The sequence below is a fragment of the Schistocerca americana genome, chromosome 2 (genome assembly GCF_021461395.2).
Source record: "Schistocerca americana isolate TAMUIC-IGC-003095 chromosome 2, iqSchAmer2.1, whole genome shotgun sequence".
NCBI lineage: Eukaryota > Metazoa > Arthropoda > Insecta > Orthoptera > Acrididae > Schistocerca > Schistocerca americana.
The window spans coordinates 547,200,720-547,221,057 of NC_060120.1; the positions used below are offsets into that span (position 1 = coordinate 547,200,720).

Sequence of the window (20,338 nt, forward strand, 5' to 3'; positions counted from 1 at the left end):
TGCCAGCAGTTACGTTGTGCGAGTTTTGAAGCTTATTTGCAACATAGTTGCTCTTGGTCTGTGTGAGTAAGTCCTTATAGTGTGATTGATATATTTTGAAGGCTTCCTTTAGCTCAGTAATCTCTCTATTATTCAGCATTGCACTGTGGAGTAGTTTTAATTTTTCCCTCGCTTCAGTGACATTACTATTTACCCAAATATTTTTGTTTATATTTTTTGTTTCTTTTTCGGAATTACAACTGGGCATGTGGTATCAAAGCAGTAATAGAAGTCAGCAGCAAAGCTATCACATGAAAAGCTATTATTTTCAAACCATTTTATTTGTGCTAGCATACAGTTTAGTCTATTTATGTTGTCATGATACATTATTCTTTTCGTTACAAACTGTTGCTTTGTGGTGACAGTGGGGGCCTCATGGAGCTCCAATTTAAGCTGTACTGCATGGTGATCTAAGATGGCTAGTTTTAAAACTGATGCACTGTGGGATAGGTGGCTCATGTTTGTTATTATGTTGTCAAGACATGTTTTACTATTGCCAATTTCTCTAGTGGGTTACCGAATTAGTGGGGTCAGGTTAAATTCATCACACAGGAGATGTAACTTTTTGGTGCTGACATCATTTGTTAATAAATCTATATTTATATCCCCTATAACTATAATATTTACATGACCATTTGGCCCAGAAATTTTGTGTCTATATATACAAGCAAGTCAGAATGATTTACAAAAAAGGTATTTGTATTTGCTGCAGGTGGCCTGTAAACACTGATAACTGTTGTGCTATCTCTTCCCCATTTTAGATTTATTGCAGAAAATTCTGAGACTCCTTCCAAGCAGAAGGCACTCACATCAATAACATTAAAATTACTTTCATTTACAGTGGATATTGATACACCTCCCCCCAGTCTTGTCTTTTCTACTGAAGGCTGTGCAGAATTTCATACAGATTGGTTGACTAATGCTAATCAGAGCTTCATTGTACCAATGTTCAGTTACAACTAATATATCGGGTTTGTCAATCCATGAAAATACATCTAGATCATTACGCTTATTTTTAAGACTACCAAGATTCTGGTGTATGATTTTAAGACTCAGTTTTACCTGCTGGACCTCGAGGATAATTTTGCACTAGCAATGAGGCCAGCAGGCTTTACAAGTTTCCCTGGCTTGCCAGCAGTGGCTGGTGTTGTGGCAGATTTTGTTGAGGTGGGTTGTACCACCCCATGGCAATGGACTTCTTTTCATCACTTTGTGAACAATGTCACCTGACTTCCTCAATAATGTTGCTACTAACAATCTTTTTGCCTCTTTTGTTCATGTGCAGACCATGAGATGTGTGCAGCTCCATTTCTAGATAGCTGACATCTACTAAAGACACATTCTGTAATTTACTACATAGAGCTTTAATCCTATCATTTGTTTTATGAGCTTCCCGGTTCACAATATACTGTTTCATAAGATCATACCTCTGTGGAATGTTGACATCAATTGTTTCGGTGTCATTTAACTTACCCAGTACCATTTTCATATGTCTAATTGCATCATTTGCTTGATTTCTTGCTACATCATATGAACCTCCCATAATAATGACACAGTCATTGGATGAGAACGAGTCACAATCCTACATGCACAGCTTCACCACAGCAGAAAGAGGGGCTCCAGGCTGGATGTGGCCTACCACTGCAAAGTTGTCTTGCATATTTGCGATGTTTTGCGCTATTTCACATCCATGGCTGTCTCCATATAATAGAATCTGGCCCTGCTTGTGTTTGTGATTGTCATTGTTTCTTCTGTTTTTCTCTAGGGATGATTTCTTGCATGTACTTTCACAGATTCCATTTGCTTCGACAGTTTGCTTACGTTCAATTTCACATTTTGCACACGAGTTTGGGACTTGGTGTTTTCTGAACTTATCACTGACAGTTTTTTTGCTGCTTGAAGGATTACTTCTAGTTTGCATGGACTAAGCATGTTCTTGTTCTACTATTTCATCGAGAATTTGAAACCTGTTTTGAGTAATGATGGCAGGAAAGCTTTCCTTGGTTTTCAGTTTAGGTCTACAGTAGTTCATCAGGCACTGTTGTTCAAATTCACACACCTTCTTATTTAAGAAAGTAACTTCAGCCTTTAGGCTCTGGATTTCACTAACCATATCGCCGACTAGTACAGATAATTCACACCTACAGTCACAAATTTTTGCTTTATGATAGTTATCTGAGTTCTTAACGCAGCACTGACTACAGTTCCAGCATGTTATAAATTCATTATTTTCTTTCACAGATGAGTCCACTTTTGCAAATTGAAAATGATAGGAGTTCTTGTATTCCTTGCATGTGATTCCAGTTTTTAGTACTTTTCCATATTTTTTTACACTTTTCCCCATCAAAACATGAGTTTTTACGTAAGCTAAGAACTTTACCATTACTATTTGCCGCCATCTTCAATCATCCCAATGGTATTCAGTTCAGCTCAGGTCAGGACTCTGGGTAGACCAACCCACTTTAGGAGTGTTACTGTCCACAAACCATTGCCTCAGAGATGCTGCTTAATGATAGGGTGCATTGTCATTCTTCAACAAACAACAATAGTGTCTGAACTTCTCCAATACTGTACACAGAATTTAATATTGTAAAATGTGTTCATATCTTCCCAAATTTAGCATTTTCTTAAGCACAATAAGGACACCATACCCTAACCACGAAAAATATCCCCATACTGTAAAATTCTCTACACCATGCTTCACTGTTGGCACTATATATGATAGCAGATAAAATTCCCTAGGCATTTTCCAAACTCAAGCTCCTCCAACAGATTTACATAAATGTGTGACTTATAAGAGGCTACTCAACCTCTGTATCCCATTCTTTTTAACTCCCTACACACAGTCACTGTGCTAACTGGACTGCTGGTAGCACTTTGGAACTGACGAGAGTTTCCTTCCACTGATTTCATGTGATTTCTTACAACCAGCCTTTTCAGTGCTTGGTGATCAGTGTCCTCCAGTACAGAAGATTTGCCAGTCATAGTTCATCTACGTTTCTTCCTCTGCATTTCCATTTCACACTCACATCACCAACAGTCAGCATGGCAGGGTTGAAATGTCCCTGGCGTTTTTGTTACTCAGGTGAGATCCAATGACTAATCCATGTTTGGGGTCACTGAGCTCTCCTGACTGTCACTTCTACTGACAACAAAATACTCTTGTGTTTTTTATACCGGTGGGTCCATATCTCATGACCTCTAGTGATCAGTTCCATATTACACAGGGGTGTCCTGATACTTTTGATCAAATAGTGTGCATAGAAATTTGTAAGGTCAATAAAGGGTTGACAAAGCATGTTTTAGAAACTATAATCATTGAACAGCCACTAAAAATGGAAGAGATGTGCTTTAACTATCAGACAGTAACATATATTTTTAAATTTTTAAATGAATTATTTGTCTGACTGACTTTACCTGTAACAGATGAGTATGTGTGGTGCTGTTCAGTTGTAAGCGACAGCCTACATGACCTCTTCAAAGTCTTCAATCCTTTTAGTGTTGGTTCTAGGAAAGGTGTAGTTGATATTGTGTAAAGAATAGGATTGATAGCTGCGTTTAGTGGTAGAACAAATACAGCTATCCATGCGTAAACCTGTGTGCAGAAAATTGAGGTGATTTATTACTTTTCCTTCACACAGTTACATACTTCAAACAATGGAAGCTCCAGGCTGAAATATCAACAATATAAGGAAAAGGATAGTTTGCTATTCACCATAAACTTGACACAATAAGTGGCAGCCATGTGCAACAAAAAGACTGTTACACTCTTCATGACTAAAACCTTCTTGAGAAAAAAACATGTACACATCCACACACTTCATGCACACATGGTCAGCCTCCTCAGCAGCTCAGATGAAGGCTTTGGCTGAAAGCTAAATGTGTAACAGTCTTTTCACTGTGCCTGTATGCAACTCAACATGTCATCTTTATGGAAAATAGCAATCTATCCTTTTCTTTATATTGTAGTTACACAACTCTGTTTTATATTCCTCATACAAGATGTGTTAGAGAAGTGTATCTATATCTTAAGCTGACCTTATGTCCTTCAGGCCACCTTATGGAATGTGGCTCTGGTGAGACACCAAGTGTTCTCCCACTGTGGTATCTCAAAAAAGTGATCTATAAAAACAAGCTACTTGATTGTTTAACATAACTTCAGCATTTGTCTTTACTCAAGTTATTTTGCATTCAGAAAAAAACTCTACTATAACTTGATATGACGTGCATTTATTACAGAAATGAATACATTGACACATCTAGCATTCAGTCTATCCTTCTGTTATGCATTTTTATTTAAATGTAAGATTTTGTTGCTATTCACTTCTGATTTGGACCACCTCTCTGTTTCTAGTACTATCTAAGTATTATTAGCACAATTTAACTAATATATTAAAATTATTTCTTCATTAAGTGTAAGGACAAATGTTCATCTGTTGCTGAATATTAAAGAATTTACTTTCAAGTAAGATGGTACTGACTTTTATTGTTAAGCTAGCAAAACTATTCAGTGTATTGTTTCTATTGCACTTGTCTACTTCATTGCCATCTATTTCTATGATTTACAATGCAAGAGAGCAACAGTTTACATAAAAACTTCCAGAAACTTTGAAGTAACACAGTTCATACTTTTACAAGGATAAAATCAATGAGAATGGCCAGCTATCTGTTTGTAAAATGCATAAAATTACAAATATGTGACTGAATCTTAAGAGAATGCTGGGCAGAGTGGAACTGATTGAACCTGCATCACAGCTTTATGTAGAAGAAGATTATTGGTCTGCATTAACAGAACATATCATAACAAAACAGCTATTACAGTGTATTCAAATGTGAAGCGAAACAATTGTTCTTTGTGATGCCATTGCTCCGATAGCCTAAATGTTAAGGCAAATGCTCATGATAAGCAGGAAATCTGCATTTGAGTCCCAGTCTGGCACAAATTTTCAACTAGCACAATCTATACATTCATTCCAATTATATTTGTGTCATAGATGGCACATGTTTGATGAGGTACTGTTCTAATATCAGAGTAAACACTGTTTCCCTTTACTATTAACCACTTAAGAGAACACAAAGCTATTGCTTTCTTGAACCTTGTTTGTAAAATGATATACAGATAAACTTGGAAAACTGGCAATTTCTAGGCATATCATTTATTTGATCAAATCTACTAAATGTTTATTTCATAATTATTGTGCAAACACTTGCTGCTCTCTTCTCACAAAAAGCACTACTCAGTTACTTATTAAACACAGTACACAGCAAAATGAAAAATTGCCATGGGGTTCAAACACATACACTGTCCAGAGGTGCTTTCTAAATACAGAAATTTATGACAGGCTACCTTTTCATAATCAGGGATGGGAAGATGAAGCATATCATCTAAAGCACACTGAGAATTTCTCTAACATTAAATTCTTGATACAGCTGATTAGCAGCACTGAAACAGTGTTTGTGCTATGTGTCACTAGTTTTCAATATCACAGTCACAGTCAAATGGCATTTGTATGATTGATGGAGAATTAAACATTTTTTTAAAGTATCTATGAGTTTCACTCATCAATAAGCCTATTTTCAAGTGATTCTCCTCTGCCAATATATGCATGGTCAAATAATTTCTAGCTGTGTATTGCTACCCTCCTCTTCTGGTGTTTCTTCATCTCTCATTCTTGCTAACACTTGAGTCATCCTCATTCAGTTATGTGTGTGGAGAATACTATTTCAGTAGCTAAGCTATGGAGTTAAGTTTCTTAATTTTGTGCGTATCCAGTGCTTAACACTTTCTGAACACAGTGAATGGGTTGTATTTGTTCATTTTATTATTTAAAGTATGTGAATTTGTCACACAGTGATACCTAAAGAACTTACAAAATTGAGGAAAAAAGATTGCGGGAATACATGAACAAGGCAGCAAAGAACCGTACAATCTTTTCTCAATTTTTTAATTTTTCTGGAACCTTGTTGTATCGCCTTTTTATTTCTCAAAAGTAAATCAACAGCTTTTCTGACACTTTTTCAGATCAGTAGATTTATAAGATGCACTTTTAAAATAATATTGCACTGCTTTTCAACATACTTCGTATTTATACATTAAGAGCAAATGATGGGTTATTTTGCAAAAACTAAAGAGTTTAACAAAATGTGTAACACTGTTTTATTTTATTGTTCCCAGACTTGACAGACAAGTAAAAAAATAGAGACTCAATGCTTTTACTCTGCTCCACTGTCATGAATGATAAAAGATTCAATTTAATGAATCCACTAACATCATATACATTATGTTCCACATAAGAAAGTGGAACACATAAAGAAATAAAATTAATCAATCGTAAACTACATGTGCACTTAACATGTAAAATAATCATAAATGTTGATGTACTTATTGTATAAATAATACATGTAGCTTACATTTGATATCACTATGGTACATTAAAAAAGTAATTAGATATATGACCATTCTTTCACAAAACCAGCTGATTTTGTATCTAACTGACATAATGCTTTCTAATCAATTAGTGAAATTAATGTCACTTTGAGAAACCTCATTCAAGGAACCATTGCAACAGTCAACTGAAATGTGTTATGCAAAACTAAATCTTTATAGCCACAACCAAATGTATATATCATTCCCCATAATACAAGTCCAATGTTTTCATTATCACCTGATACAAACATCTCAAAAATGAGAGTGACAGTAAGTGCAAAATGGCTAAGCAGGGATGGTTAGAGGACAAATGTAAGGATGTAGAAGCATATATCACTAGGGGTAAGACAGATACTGCCTGCAGAAAAATTAAAAAGACCTTTGGAGAAAAGAGAACCACATATCAATATCAAGAGCTCAAAAGGAAAACCAGTCATAAGCAAAGAAGGGAAAGCACAAAGATGGAAGGGGTATACAGAGAGTCTGTAGAAGGGCGATGTACTTGAGGGCAGTAATATGGAAATGGAAGAGGATGTAGCTGAAGGTGGAATGAGAGATATGATACTATTTGAAGAATTTGACAGAGCACTAAAAGACCTAATTCAAAACAAGACCCCATGAATAGACAACATTCCATTAGAGCTACTGATAGCCTTGGGAGAGCCAACCCTGACAAAACTCTTCCATCTGGTGAGTCAGATGTATGAGACGGGTGAAATATCCTCAGACTTCAAGAAGAATATAATAATCCCAATCCCATAGAAAGCAGGTGCTGACAGGTGTGAAAATTACCAAACTAACAGTTTAATAAGTCATGGTTGCAAAAGAATAACACAAATTCTTTGCAGGCTAATTGAAAAACTGGTAGAAGCTGACTTCGGGGAAGATCAATTCAGATTCTGTAGAAAAGTTGGAACACACAACACAATACTGACCCAATGATTTATCTTAGAAGATAGGTTAAGGAAATACAAACCTACATTTCTAGCATTTGTAGACTTAGAGAAAGCTTTTGAGGTGGTAGGGGTAAAATACAGGGAGTGAAAGGCTATTTACAACAAGTTATAAGAGTCAAGGGCACGAAAAGGAAGCTGTGATTGAGGAGGAAGTGATGTTATTCAGTCTGTACATTGAGCAAGCAGTAAAGGAAACAGAAAAATTTGGAGTAGGAATTAAAATACGTGGAAAAGAAATAAAAACTTTGTGAGGTTTGCCAACAATAGTGTAATTCTGTCAGAGACAGCAAAGGATCTGGAAGAGCAGCTGAACGGAATGGACAGTGTCTTGAAAGGAGGATATAAGATGAACATCAACAAATGCAAAATGAGGATAATGGAAAGTAATCAAATTAAATCAAGTGATGCTCAGGGAATTAGATTACAAAATGAGATACTTAAAGTGGTGGACGAGTTTTCCGATCTGGGAAGCAAAATAACTGACAATGGTTGAAGTAGAGAGGATATAAAATGTAGACTGGCTGTGGCAAGGAAAGTGTTTCCGAAGAAGAGAAATTTATTAGCATCAAGTATAGGTTTAAGTGTCAGGAAGTCCTTTCTGAAAGTATTTGTGTGGAGTGTCGCTATGTATGGAAGTGAAACATGGCCAATAAATAATTTAGACAAGAAGAGAATAGAAGCTTTGAAAATGTGATGCTACAGAAGTATGCTGAAGATTAGATGGACAGATCATGTAACTAATGAGGAGGTACTGAGTAGAATTGGGGAGAAGAGGAATTTATGACACAACTTGACTAGAAGAAGGGATCGGTTGCAGGACCCATTCTGAGGCATCAAGGCATCACCCATTTAGTACTGGAGGGAAGCACAGAGGGTAAAAATTGAAGAGGGAGACCAAGAAATCAACACATTAAGCAGATTCAGAAGCACGTAGGTTGCAGTAGTTACTCAGAAATGAAGAGGCTTGCACAGGATAGAGTAACATGGAGAGCTGCATCAAACCAATCTCTGGACTGAAGACCACAACAACAACAACACCTGATGCAGTCACTTGAGTAAGGATAGCAAGTGAAGCAATTATTTTGGAAGCAGGGCCACCGCTATCTTTTTTCTGCCCTTGCATTCCTTTGTGAAGAAGCAACAAAACAGTATTATTATTATTATTATTATAGTATCAGCTCATTGTATATTTAAAGTACACATTTTGTAATGGCATTAAGTTTTCCATGGGCACCATAAACCCATAAAATGTGGACGTATTGTATTAAAATTAGATAATACAGAAGAAAAAAGTCTCATTAAAATGCGCTAGTTCTGGTTTTTGGCCCAAAAGAAATCAGTCCTGCTAAAAAAATACAGACTAAGCATTTTCTAGCAAATGAAAGGGAAGAACTCAACAGAAAATTTTTACCAACAATAGCTGAAAGACCTACTATATATTGGAAAAGAACATTTTGTGTACCTGTGGAGGGACTGTCATTCCTGCCAAAGACAGTATCCCCAAGCATATGATAGGCATCCAGCAAGCTGCATCTGCAGCAACAATAAGAGTCATTCGGCGGGCAATCACTGCTGACTCAGCAGTTTTCTGATTCATTTGTGCTGCTTGTTGAGTTGTCCTCGCTATCACAAACATTGACGTATACCCGACAGCAATAACAGAGAATGATGCCAGATTCAAGACTGTAAGAAATATTGTACTTTTGGTCAATATAAATCACAGATGTCTGAAAATGGAAATGTAACTCACAGTTGCAAAGAGACACATTTAAATAAATCAAGTTACACAAAACACATTCACTACATATAAACCTTCTAAAAAGAGGATGATTCAAAATGAAGCTGCATCTGGATAAATATAAGAAAAAAAGGGCTACTTATCATGCACCAGTAACCTGAGAGATACATATTGAGCACAACTGATACACTGTCAAAGATTAGCAAATTCCTTGTTTGTGATGACTTTGGTACACATAATGAAGTAGTTGTCAAACCACCTTTTTTCTATTACACAATATGGTTAACAATTGAAAACTTAAGGCCACTTGTGAAATGCTAACAATGAGTGAGAATTCTCTCAAGCGAGGTGGGGCTAACCACTTGAATTTGCATAGGATTGATAGCAACAGCAGTCAGTCAAGCTGGATATGGTGTGTCACGTGTTGCATCATTCAGGCCACATACAAGACATAGTAAATGATCTTGTTTAAAGTGTGATATAACACAAAAATTAATAGCAAATCTGAGCACATCCTTCATTTTTCATAGTTACATCACTAGCTATGTTGACAAAAAATTTTTATTATGCCATATTCATCATTTCCTAACTGATGTTTAATCATAAAATTGCCTAGTTGCACAATGATCCTAATGAGGAATAGATTAACCATCTTACATCATGCAATCCCATTATGAGGCCTGCTCTTACTCTATAATATTACACACAAATTGGAGTAGTTTCTCTTATCCTTAAAATCTCCAAAGCATCTTCCTCAGAGTCATGTATCTCCTCAAGCCTGTCATTGTCAGATGCCACCATGATTGGGTAAAATTTGTTCCATGCTTCCTGTGGCTGCTGTCTAAATCTTGACGCTGTGAAGAGCTATAGTATTACAATGAAAGTCCCTTATGATAGGACTCCTTTTAAATAGCAGTTACCATAGAATCACGGCTTCAGTCTTACATACTGGCATAATGAATAAAAACCTTGTTATGATGAATGCGTACAATGTCTACATTAGTAACAAACAAACCTTGTCGCCGAAGATAACATGCATTACAATAATAAGGTGCTGGGCAATTGCTTCACCACAGATACAGTTTGGATTAGAAGTTTAGAGGTGTTAATGTGTTTTAAGCAGATGCTCCATGCTTGTCAACCACTAGACTTCAAATTTATGTACACTCTGTAAACAAAATGTACTTCACTAACTTTTGTTTGTTTATTGTTCAATATTTTTTATTTTTAGTCAATCAGTTTTTATTTTCTCTATTTTTCTTGTCTTTATCACCATGTCCCTTTCATGTTCACTCAGTGGCGTTTTCAGTAAAGGAATAGTTTTAAAAAAGAGATCAACCTATCCAAGGTTAACCTGATTGAACCTGTAGTATTGGAAATTTAGTTTGCTTGTGAAGCCAGCAGCTTGCAGAATCACTGTTTGATTGATTCTTGAGTATTACTCATAAGTCTGGAACCATTACCAGCTAGGATTAATAAAAGAAATAGGGAAGATCCAGAATGGCAGCATCATCTGCCAGAGAATTGTTTGACAAGTGTGAGAATATCACAGAAATGCTCACCCAACTCCAATGGCCAACACTGCAAGAGGTGAGATGCGGATCAGGTGTGGTTTCCTGTTAATATTCTGGGGACATACTTTTGAGGAAAGTAAGCAGCATATACTAGCTTCTGAATATATATCATGAGATGACTATGACAGTAAAATTAAAGAAATTTGAATTAATAGGACTTACTGACTGGTTCTTTTTGAGGACATTTAGTGATGGAATAAAAATAAAGGAAGTAATAAATGCGCAACTTACAATGAGGTGACAAATGTCGTAGGATACCTCCTAATATCATGTTGGACCTCTTTTAGTATAGTATAGTGCAGCAATGTGACGTGGCATGGACTCAACAAGTTGCCAGAAGTCCCCTGCAGAAATATGAGCCATGCTGCCTCTATAGCCATCAGTAATTGCGAAAGTGTTGCCAGTGCACAGTTTTGTACATGAACCAACCTCTTGATTATGCCCCATAAATGTTTGATAGTATTCATGTCGGGCAGTTTGGGTGGCCAAAACATTTGCCTGAACTGTCTAGAACAATTGTGGTACAGTGATGCAGCATATTGTCATCCATAAAAATTCTCTCATTATATGGGAACATGAAGTACATGAATGGCTGGAAATGGTCTCCAAGTAGCCAAACATAATCATTTCCACTCAATGATTGCTTCAGTTTGACCGGAGGATCCAGTCCATCCCATGCAAACACAACCCATGCCATTATGGATCCAGCGCCAGCTTGCACAGTGCCTTCCTGACAACTTGGGTGCACAGCTTCATGTTGTCTGCACCACACTTGAACCCTACCATCTGCTCTTACAAAATAAAATCAGGATTCATCTAACCAGGCCATGGTTTTCCAGTTGTCTAGAGTCCAACTGAGATGGTCATGAGCCCAGGAGAGCTGCTGCAGGTGATGTCATGCTATTAGCAAAGGCTCTCGTGTCAGTTGTCTGCTGCCATAGTCCGAAATGCCAGATTTTACTGAAATGACCTAACAGATACATTTGTTGTATGTCCCAATTGATTTCTGCAGTTATTTCTTGCAGTGCTGCTTGTCTGTTAGCACTGACAATGCCACTGCTCTCTCCACATTGTTGATCGCGAGAGGTAGTGCCTGGAATATGGTATTCTCATCACACTCTTGACACTGTGCTTCTCAGAATATTGAGTATCCTAATGACTTCCAGAGTGGAATGCCTCATGTGTCTGCTCCAACTACCACTATGCATTCAAAGTCTTTTAATTCCTGTCATGTGGCCATAATCATGTCAGAAACATTTTCACATGAATCACCTGAGTACAGATGACTCCTCCATCAATTCACTGCCCATTTATACCTCATGTGCATGATACTACTGCCATCTATATGTGTGCATATTGCTACCCCATGGTTTTTGTCATCTCAGTGTATAACTTCCACCAGTAACTTAGGGCAACTCAAAGAGTACAGGTGTAGGTATACTTGTACATGTTTAAGTTAATGTGCCACTTAGCCAATCATAATTCATAAAGGTTATGGCAATTTTCACCTCTGTGGTGTCTTAAAAATCTGTAATTAATGACCAAAGAATAATAGAATACCTGATTATCTCACACAAAGAAACTGGGATTGAAACTAATGTGAGGCAAAAATTTCTCTAAGATTAATATTTCATTACCATTAGGCAACAAACCGCATAAAATTAGTGGCAATCAACATTTACTTTCGCATTTTGCCATTTCCAGCATCCTTCGATCTTCTGATACTACTGGCCAATGGACACAACCTCATGCAGAATTTACCAGTTATTATTTGAGTGATATGGACCTTGTTTAAAAAAAAAAAAAAAAACACCACGAAGGGATTATCTGAATGGGATGGAATTCAGTAGATGTGATGTACAAGTACAGACAAACAAATGATTACAATTTAAAAAAAAAAAATGTACAATTTATTCAAGAGAGAGACCTCCACCACCCTCCAATTTGAGCAAGTCAATAATGGATTTCTCCACCTCTGGCTCTTAAGCAAGCAGTTATTCAGCTTGGCATTGATTGACAGAGTTGTTAGATGTCCTTCTGAGGGATGTAATGCCAAATTCTGTTTATTTGGCATGTTAGATCATCAAAATCCTGAGCTGGCTGGAGGGTCCAGCCATAATGCTCCAAAAATTCTTAATTTGGAAAAGATCTGGTAATCTTACTGGCCAAGGTAGGACTGGCAAACATAAAGACAAACAATAGAAAATGTCACTGTGTTACGGCAGCCATTATCTTGCTGAAATGTAGACCCAGGATGGCTTGGCATTGAGGGCAAAAAAATGGGACATAGAGTATAGTCATTGTACTGCTGCGCTGCAAGGGCACCATGGATAACAACAGAAGGGCTGCTGTTATGAAATGAAATGGCACTCCAGACCATTACTCCCAGCTGTTGGGCCATATGGTGAGTGACATTCAGAGTGGTGTCTCACTGCTGTCTGTAGAGTCTTCAGATACACCTTTGATTGTCATCCGGGCTCAATTTGAAGCAGGACTCATCACTGAAGACGGTTCTACTCCACTCAATGAGATTTCAGGCTGAGTGTGCCCAACACCACTGTAAACAAACTTGTTGGTGTACAGAGGTCAATTGCGGTCAACACAAGGGGCACCAAGAGCTTAACCCCCTTTCTGTGAGCCACCTATGAATGGTCCTTGTGATCACTGAAGCACCAGTTACATGTTGGATCAATGATAATAATGAATCTGGAGTTCTGAGTCCCTGTATGATGACTGCTTGTTCTGCTCTGAGTGCCTCTCTGATGGTTGCTTGGTCCTCATGTTCAGTCATCTCTCTAGGTCAACAGCATCCATCTTGCTGCCCCATTCAGTCATGGCTCACACATCCTGCCAACATCGTTGAATAGTGGAATCACTCTTATTCAAATGTCCAGCAACACGCCGATTACTCCAATTGGCTTCTTTGAGCCCAGCTGCACATCCTACCTCAAACGCCGACATCTGCATACATTGTTCACCTGTCTACAAGGCACAGTTACTGCCCAACCATGTAGATTAAATGAAATTAGCAAAGACTTTGTGCCCCAGTATCAACATTTTCCCTGTATACTACCCTTGCCAGGTGCATAGTGGAATTACACTGCAGCACCACAGCTTCACCCATCAGCAACCAAAGTTTGCAATTTTGTGTTTTCCATCATGGAGTAAAATAAATCAGTCACCATCTCACAGCCACAGAGAAAACTCCTAAACCCCACAATTTGAAGGAGTTGCAAATGTTTATGGACAACGTAAAGTACTATGCAAGATTGTACCAAATCTTCTGCATGTTTCTTATTCTTTTAAGCACAGCTAAAGAAATGGATAGGGTTTCAGAGAGCATTATAGTGTGACATTGCTTTCTCATTGCTACAGAACTGACTCAAATTGGTATGCTGTTTAGTGATGTACATGCTTCCCAAACAACAGATGCTGGAAATTGATGTGTCAGTGTGCAGTGTGGGTGTGGTTTTATCATACAAAAAAATATGATGGACACAACAGCATCTGCTAAGGAAATTATTCACAGATTGAGAAAGGAGCTATGGAAACTATTTATGCCATTTATATATATGTGTTTTCTTATATAGCAATAAATTTCAACTTATCATAAGCCATAATACCTTATTGGTTCTTGCCATAATACAGAGTCAAAGTCACACAAAATGGATTAAAAGACAGAGATAATATTCTAAATAAAGACCAAAGTCTCCTTACATACTTACAGAGGAACACAAACACTGAATATTCCCATCCATTATATTTCTGTGGTGTTATGTGAAGTGCAAGGCAAACTCCAGATCTTCCATAAAAATTCCTGTGCAGAATGAGAAACAACTGTAAAATGCGTAATAGTTTAATGTTATTAATAGCAAAGATGGTTTGGAGACTAAACAATTACAATATGATATCATTTCATTATCTTAACCATTGATATGATTACAAGTATTGATAATTGACACACCAACCTTCTTACAATGGATAAAACGAAAAAGAACACAAAACACTTTTCATGACATTGTTTAGCCAACACTATTTCTTGGCCTTATCTGCCGTCACGGTCATTTAATAGTTTCTGAAGAATTTTATCACATTACTATTAAGAGTGAACCCCTTAACAGACAGTAATATGTGGACATACAATATAGGTGTTTACACCCGGTATTTATGAGCTTTGTGAATTTCATTTTATGGACACCAGGCTCTGGTCCAAGGCATATTTTCATGACGATGTTCATCTCCTAATGCTAGAGATCTCTTCAGAGGCTATGAAGATTCAAACAGTAATTTCAAACTTGAACAAGGTCAGCAAGCTGAGCTGTTTGTACATATCCACACAGCAGTTAAATTGTGACATCATCAGACCACTGCCTGATATCACATAGTCACACTGGCGTTGGTTATGGAGCTTTTTGTGGGGAAGAGTTGGTGCTGTTTGCTTCATTTCCTAATACAGACCACAACTTGTCTCATTTCAGTTGTTCTTCTTTTCAATTAATTTTGTATTAGTGAATTTGAATTTCTATGGCCTCTCTGAACAATCTAACATAATAATGCTCGGATCGAAATGAAACCATAGAATCAGATTATGCATGGAACCATCAAATTTGTTACGCTATGCCTACAGTACTGGTATTTTTCACAATTTGCACTTATAATACTGTGTTTTTTTAGGAGCAGCATTGAAAAGTGTGTGTGTTCCAACTGAAATTAATTCACTGACAGTAAGACCCATTAATGATATCATATTTAGTGAACTCTGTTTCATTAACATAATTCTAGAATCAAAATCTGGTAATTAAATACATTAGTTTTGTACTTATTAGATACAAAATGTGATATTAAATAAAAAATGACTTAATGAAAGAATGACTGACAAATTTGGAAATAAAATAATTTTACATAAAAGACACTCACTTAAAATAGCTGACGTGTATAAAAGGTAGACCTGATAAAAATGCAGCACCCAACCATCCTCCTGCTATCAATATTCGGGTTTTTGTCATTTTCATTGTCCTCACGTGAAATGGAAATAGTATCACCAAGAATCTATCCAAAGCAATAACTGTAAGGACAAGAAGAAATAGTGTCAACTACACTGAAAAGTTCTATAAGTAAATTCTCTGTGAAGTGTCTTTGCTCTTAGGAAGATATTATGTTAATCATAGTCAATTATCATCAATAAAATGTAACAAAAAAGCATTATTTTTTTTTACATTCAGATATATTCTTAGTAACAACAGTATGTAACATAGTTCAAAAATGTTTACAAGTTGGAGACAATAATTTGATAACTGAAGTGGTGAAGTAAAATATCGTACAGTATGATTTCAGATAATATCCCTTCCCTCGTAACAAAAATTAAATGGAGATACTGATTACAAGCTGTAGTTTCTGCACAATTCTGAGAGATAGAAGAGATGAGTACACAATGTCTGTATTCATTAGAAACTAATGTTAGTACTTACTATTTACAAAATGAAAAGAAGATTGAACAAATGAAATATTTCAAAAACAGAGAGAAAGAAGACTGATGGAGAAAGAGTTTCTGTCAAAATACTTACATTTGGAGCTGAAATCATCTTTAAAGAACACATTTACAGAAAAAAGGGTTACATTTTTTAAAAAAGGAAACTGTAAATCTACCATCAGGAGATCACAAGCACAACAGTGGGAGTCCTGAGTTCAGACGCAATGCACCTGAAAAGCACAGATTCAAAATTTGCCTGTTATTTCAGTTAACCAATTTTTGTGCCCTAAATGTAATCAATTACCTTCAGTGCAGAAAGATTAATTAAAAACTGGATACAAAAAAAGTCATTTATTAACAAGAAATGTAACAAAGTAGAAAAGACCAAAAATTTTAAACCACTACCAAAGTTTCAGTTTTCAAGATATAAATTTATTAAACAGTAAAATTAGAAAAAAATAAGTTTTAAGGTCTTTTTATGCTGCTAGTATTACAGCCACTCACTCACAATTAGCAGAAGAAATGCATTGGCGTAAGGTTAATAGATCAAATTTGCATGGAATATGCAGATTGCGTTATGACTTTTTTTTTTTACATTAGTTTGATATCCTTCTGCGACCCATTTCTATGGCATACTCTAAGCATCACAAATTTGATCTTTTGTTGAATTATTAAAAATGATTATCTCTGGTTTATTTTGCTTGCAAAAAAAAGAAAGAAAAGAAAAGAAAGTCAGCTGTGTCTGTCAGGCCTGTTGTACCAAATGGATCGTTAATTTAAGTTTCAGCTACAAGAAATATTATGAAAAACAGTTACATGACATAAATAAGTTAAATATATAAATTAAATAGTTATACAAAGAAAAATATCAACCATTTCAAGAAACCAACCAGTGAGTGTGTACACTGAGAATTCACTAGAGAAGGTGCTAAAAAATCCTGCAGTATGACACAATCCACTACTTCTCCAGTCACGATCATGAACTGAATAAACTCCACGGTAGTAAGTATCAGCACTTCCAATTATGAGAAGGTAAACTCCCATGAATAAATCTCCTATAGCAAGATTGGTGATAAGGAATGAATGAACCTGAAAATACCAAAGTAGTTGTCATGAGAAAAGTTTTCCTTGGTACCCAGGAATAAAGGTAACACAAAAGGATGTGTTGTATGTAAATAATATATCCAAAAAATAATATACTTGTTTATTTAATTACAGGTTTAATAATTTTTTAGGAACAAAAAGGCTGAGAATGGAGAAGGTGAGATGATATGCTACTGTAACAGTACTTTCTACTCTTTCATAATGTTTCTAAAATTAACATCAGATTTGTTGACATTTGCACAGTCACTGATATCTGTCAAATATTTAAAGTAGAAACACAACTTTAGTATCTCATTTATGAACTAATTAAACCATTATTTCGACTTATGAGAGTAACAAAGCTACAATATTTCTTAGAGATAAGTGATATAATTGAGACACATAGTACGTAACCTTAAATACCTAAAGAAATGTCAAAGAAATGTCAATATAAAGCCCCCAGCACCCACTTTCATTATTCACTGCAGAAAATGCTAGCATCATCTAAAAATTTTGTTACTGAAAAGTAGTAGTTATGCACATGTATGGAGTGCAGTCTGTTTTTAGAAATACTGAACTGGAGCTTTCAAAGAGGAAGGAAGCAATTTCAATCTGTGAGAGGAAACAAATAATTTCTTTGTGGATGGAATGGTTCCAGCTGAAAATTGTTACCTGCAAATAAGTCCGCATTGCTATAAATAAAGATAAACAACCCATAAAACATGAAATATCTCTCTAATTAGCATGAACCTTCAGGCTTTGTGTTACACATATTCCTTGGTATATCTTTCCACCTCTTGAATACTTCACCTCTGCAGTAGCTGAACTTCCTGTCACCAAACTATTTATAAGGACTGTAAATTTTTATTACTGTGGCAGCCTTTTGCTGCACACAGGTCTTAGCAGTCCTGTACATTTATGGCTGACTAAGAGGACCAATTGGATGAAAATCAGTGTGGGTTTAGGCCTCTTAGAGGCTGTCAGGACCAGATCTTTAGCTTACGGCAAATAATGGAGAAGTGTTATGAGTGGAACAGGGAATTGTATCTACGAGGGCGGTTCAGAAAGTAACCTCCGATTGGTCGCAGTGCGGGTTGTGGGGGGAGTAGCGACGCCATCTGTGCGTTCATGCACTCAACAGGTCAGTCGGCATCAAGCTGTGGTCGAGTGAACGTTGTACCTGCGCTAGTTTAGTTTTTGTGGCAGTTTGAAATGTGTGCTGCAATAGAAAACCCCACCAAATGTGAAGTGCGTGCTGTCATAAGGTTTTTTACAGCCAAAGGATATTCTGCAGCAGCTATTCATCATGAGCTTTGTGCCGTGTACGGACCAAGAGTTATGAGTGAAGGAGTTGTCCGTGAATGGGAACGTTTATTTAAAAGTGGACAAGAAAACGTTCATGATGAAGAGAGGAGTGGTAGACCATCATTGGTGACTGACGAACTCGTTCAGACAGTTGATGCAAAAGTTCGTGAAAATCGACGTTTCTCAATGTCGGAGTTGTCTACTGGTTTTCCACAGATTTCTAAGACTCTCTTGTACGAGATAGTGACAGCAAGATTGGGTTACCATAAGTTCTGTGCATGATGGGTGCCCAAAATTCTTACCGACCACCACAAAACTCAAAGAATGGCCTCTGCATTAGACTTTCTGTCACGTTATGAGGACGAAGGAGAACCATTGTTAAACAGAATCATGACCGGTGACGAAACCTGGATTAAGTACGTGAACCCTGAGACAAAAGAACAATCAAAGATGTGGGCACATTCAAATTCGCCTACCAAACCAAGAAAAGCCTCGCAAGATTTTTCTGCCAGAAAACTGATGGCAACGGTGTTTTGGGATGCCAGAGGGGTGTTGTTGGTTGAATTCATGGAACGTGGTACGACCATTAATCAAGATGTGTACTGTGAAACAATAAAAAAGTTACGATGGGCTATACAGAACAAACGCCGTGGTATGCTGACTTCCGGTATCGTTTTTTTGCACGATAACGCCCGTCCTCACTCTGCTCGCAGAACAACGGCCCTTCTTGAGTCCTTCAAGTGGGATGTTATCAACCATCCACCTTACAGCCCAGACCTGGCGCCAAGTGATTATCACCTCTTCATGCATTTGAAGAAATGGCTCGGGTCACAGCGGTTTGATGACGACGAAGAGCTCAAAGATGCGGTCACAGGCTGGCTCCAGGCACAAGCGGGTGATTTTTATGCAGCAGGAATTTCAAAGCTTGTGAAGAGATACGATAAGTGCCTCAATCGCTATGGAGACTATGTAGAAAAATAGTGCAAAGATGTAGTTGTAAGATGTATATATTAAAATATTTTTATTTAACTTGGTGTATTTTTTTAAATCAACCGGAGGATACTTTCTGAACGGCCCTCGTATGTTTTATAGATCTAGAAAAGGCATATGACCGGGTTACTAGGAGGAAGTTATTGTCTGTTCTACGAGATTATGGAATAGGAGGCAAACTTTTGCAAGCAATTAAAGGTCTTACATGGATAGTCAGGCAGCAGTTAGAGTTGACGGTAAATTGAGTTCATGGTTCAGAGTAGTTTCAGGGGTAAGACAAGGCTGCAACCTGTCTCCACTGTTGTTCATATTACTTATGGATCATATGTTGAAAACAATAGACTGGCTGGGTGAGATTAAGATATGTGAACACAAAATAAGCAGTATCGCATATGCGGACGACTTAGTTGTGATGGCAGATTCGATTGAAAGTTTTCAAAGTAATATCTCAGAGCTAGATCAGAAATGTAAGGACTATGGTATGAAGATTAGCATCTCCAAAACGAAAGTAATGTCAGTAGGAAAGAGATATAAACGGATTGAGTGCCAAATAGGAGGAACAAAGTTAGAACAGGTGGACGGTTTCAAGTACTTAGGATGCATATTCTCACAGGATGGCAACAGTGTAAGAACTGGAAGCGAAGTGTAACAAAGCTAATGCAGTGAGTGCTCAGCTATGATCTACTCTCTTCTGCAAGAAGGAAGTCAGTACCAAGACTAAGTTATCTGTGCACCGTTCAATCTTTCGACCAACTT

General features: G+C 37.0%; 1 protein-coding gene across 1 annotated transcript in view; it reads right to left on the reverse strand.

Moving 5' to 3' along the window:
- Window positions 1-1,261: 1,261 nt before the first annotated feature.
- LOC124594159 (G-protein coupled receptor GRL101-like) overlaps window positions 1,262-20,338 on the reverse strand; it is a 324,101-nt gene continuing 305,024 nt past the window's right edge. The window contains exons 21-26 of the mRNA XM_047132515.1: window positions 17,095-17,293; window positions 15,652-15,799; window positions 14,460-14,551; window positions 8,885-9,105; window positions 3,457-3,634; window positions 1,262-1,575 (exon numbers count right to left, since the gene is read on the reverse strand). Of these exons, the coding sequence (XP_046988471.1) occupies window positions 1,262-1,575; window positions 3,457-3,634; window positions 8,885-9,105; window positions 14,460-14,551; window positions 15,652-15,799; window positions 17,095-17,293 (1,152 nt within the window). The remainder of the gene's footprint in view (window positions 1,576-3,456; window positions 3,635-8,884; window positions 9,106-14,459; window positions 14,552-15,651; window positions 15,800-17,094; window positions 17,294-20,338) is intronic.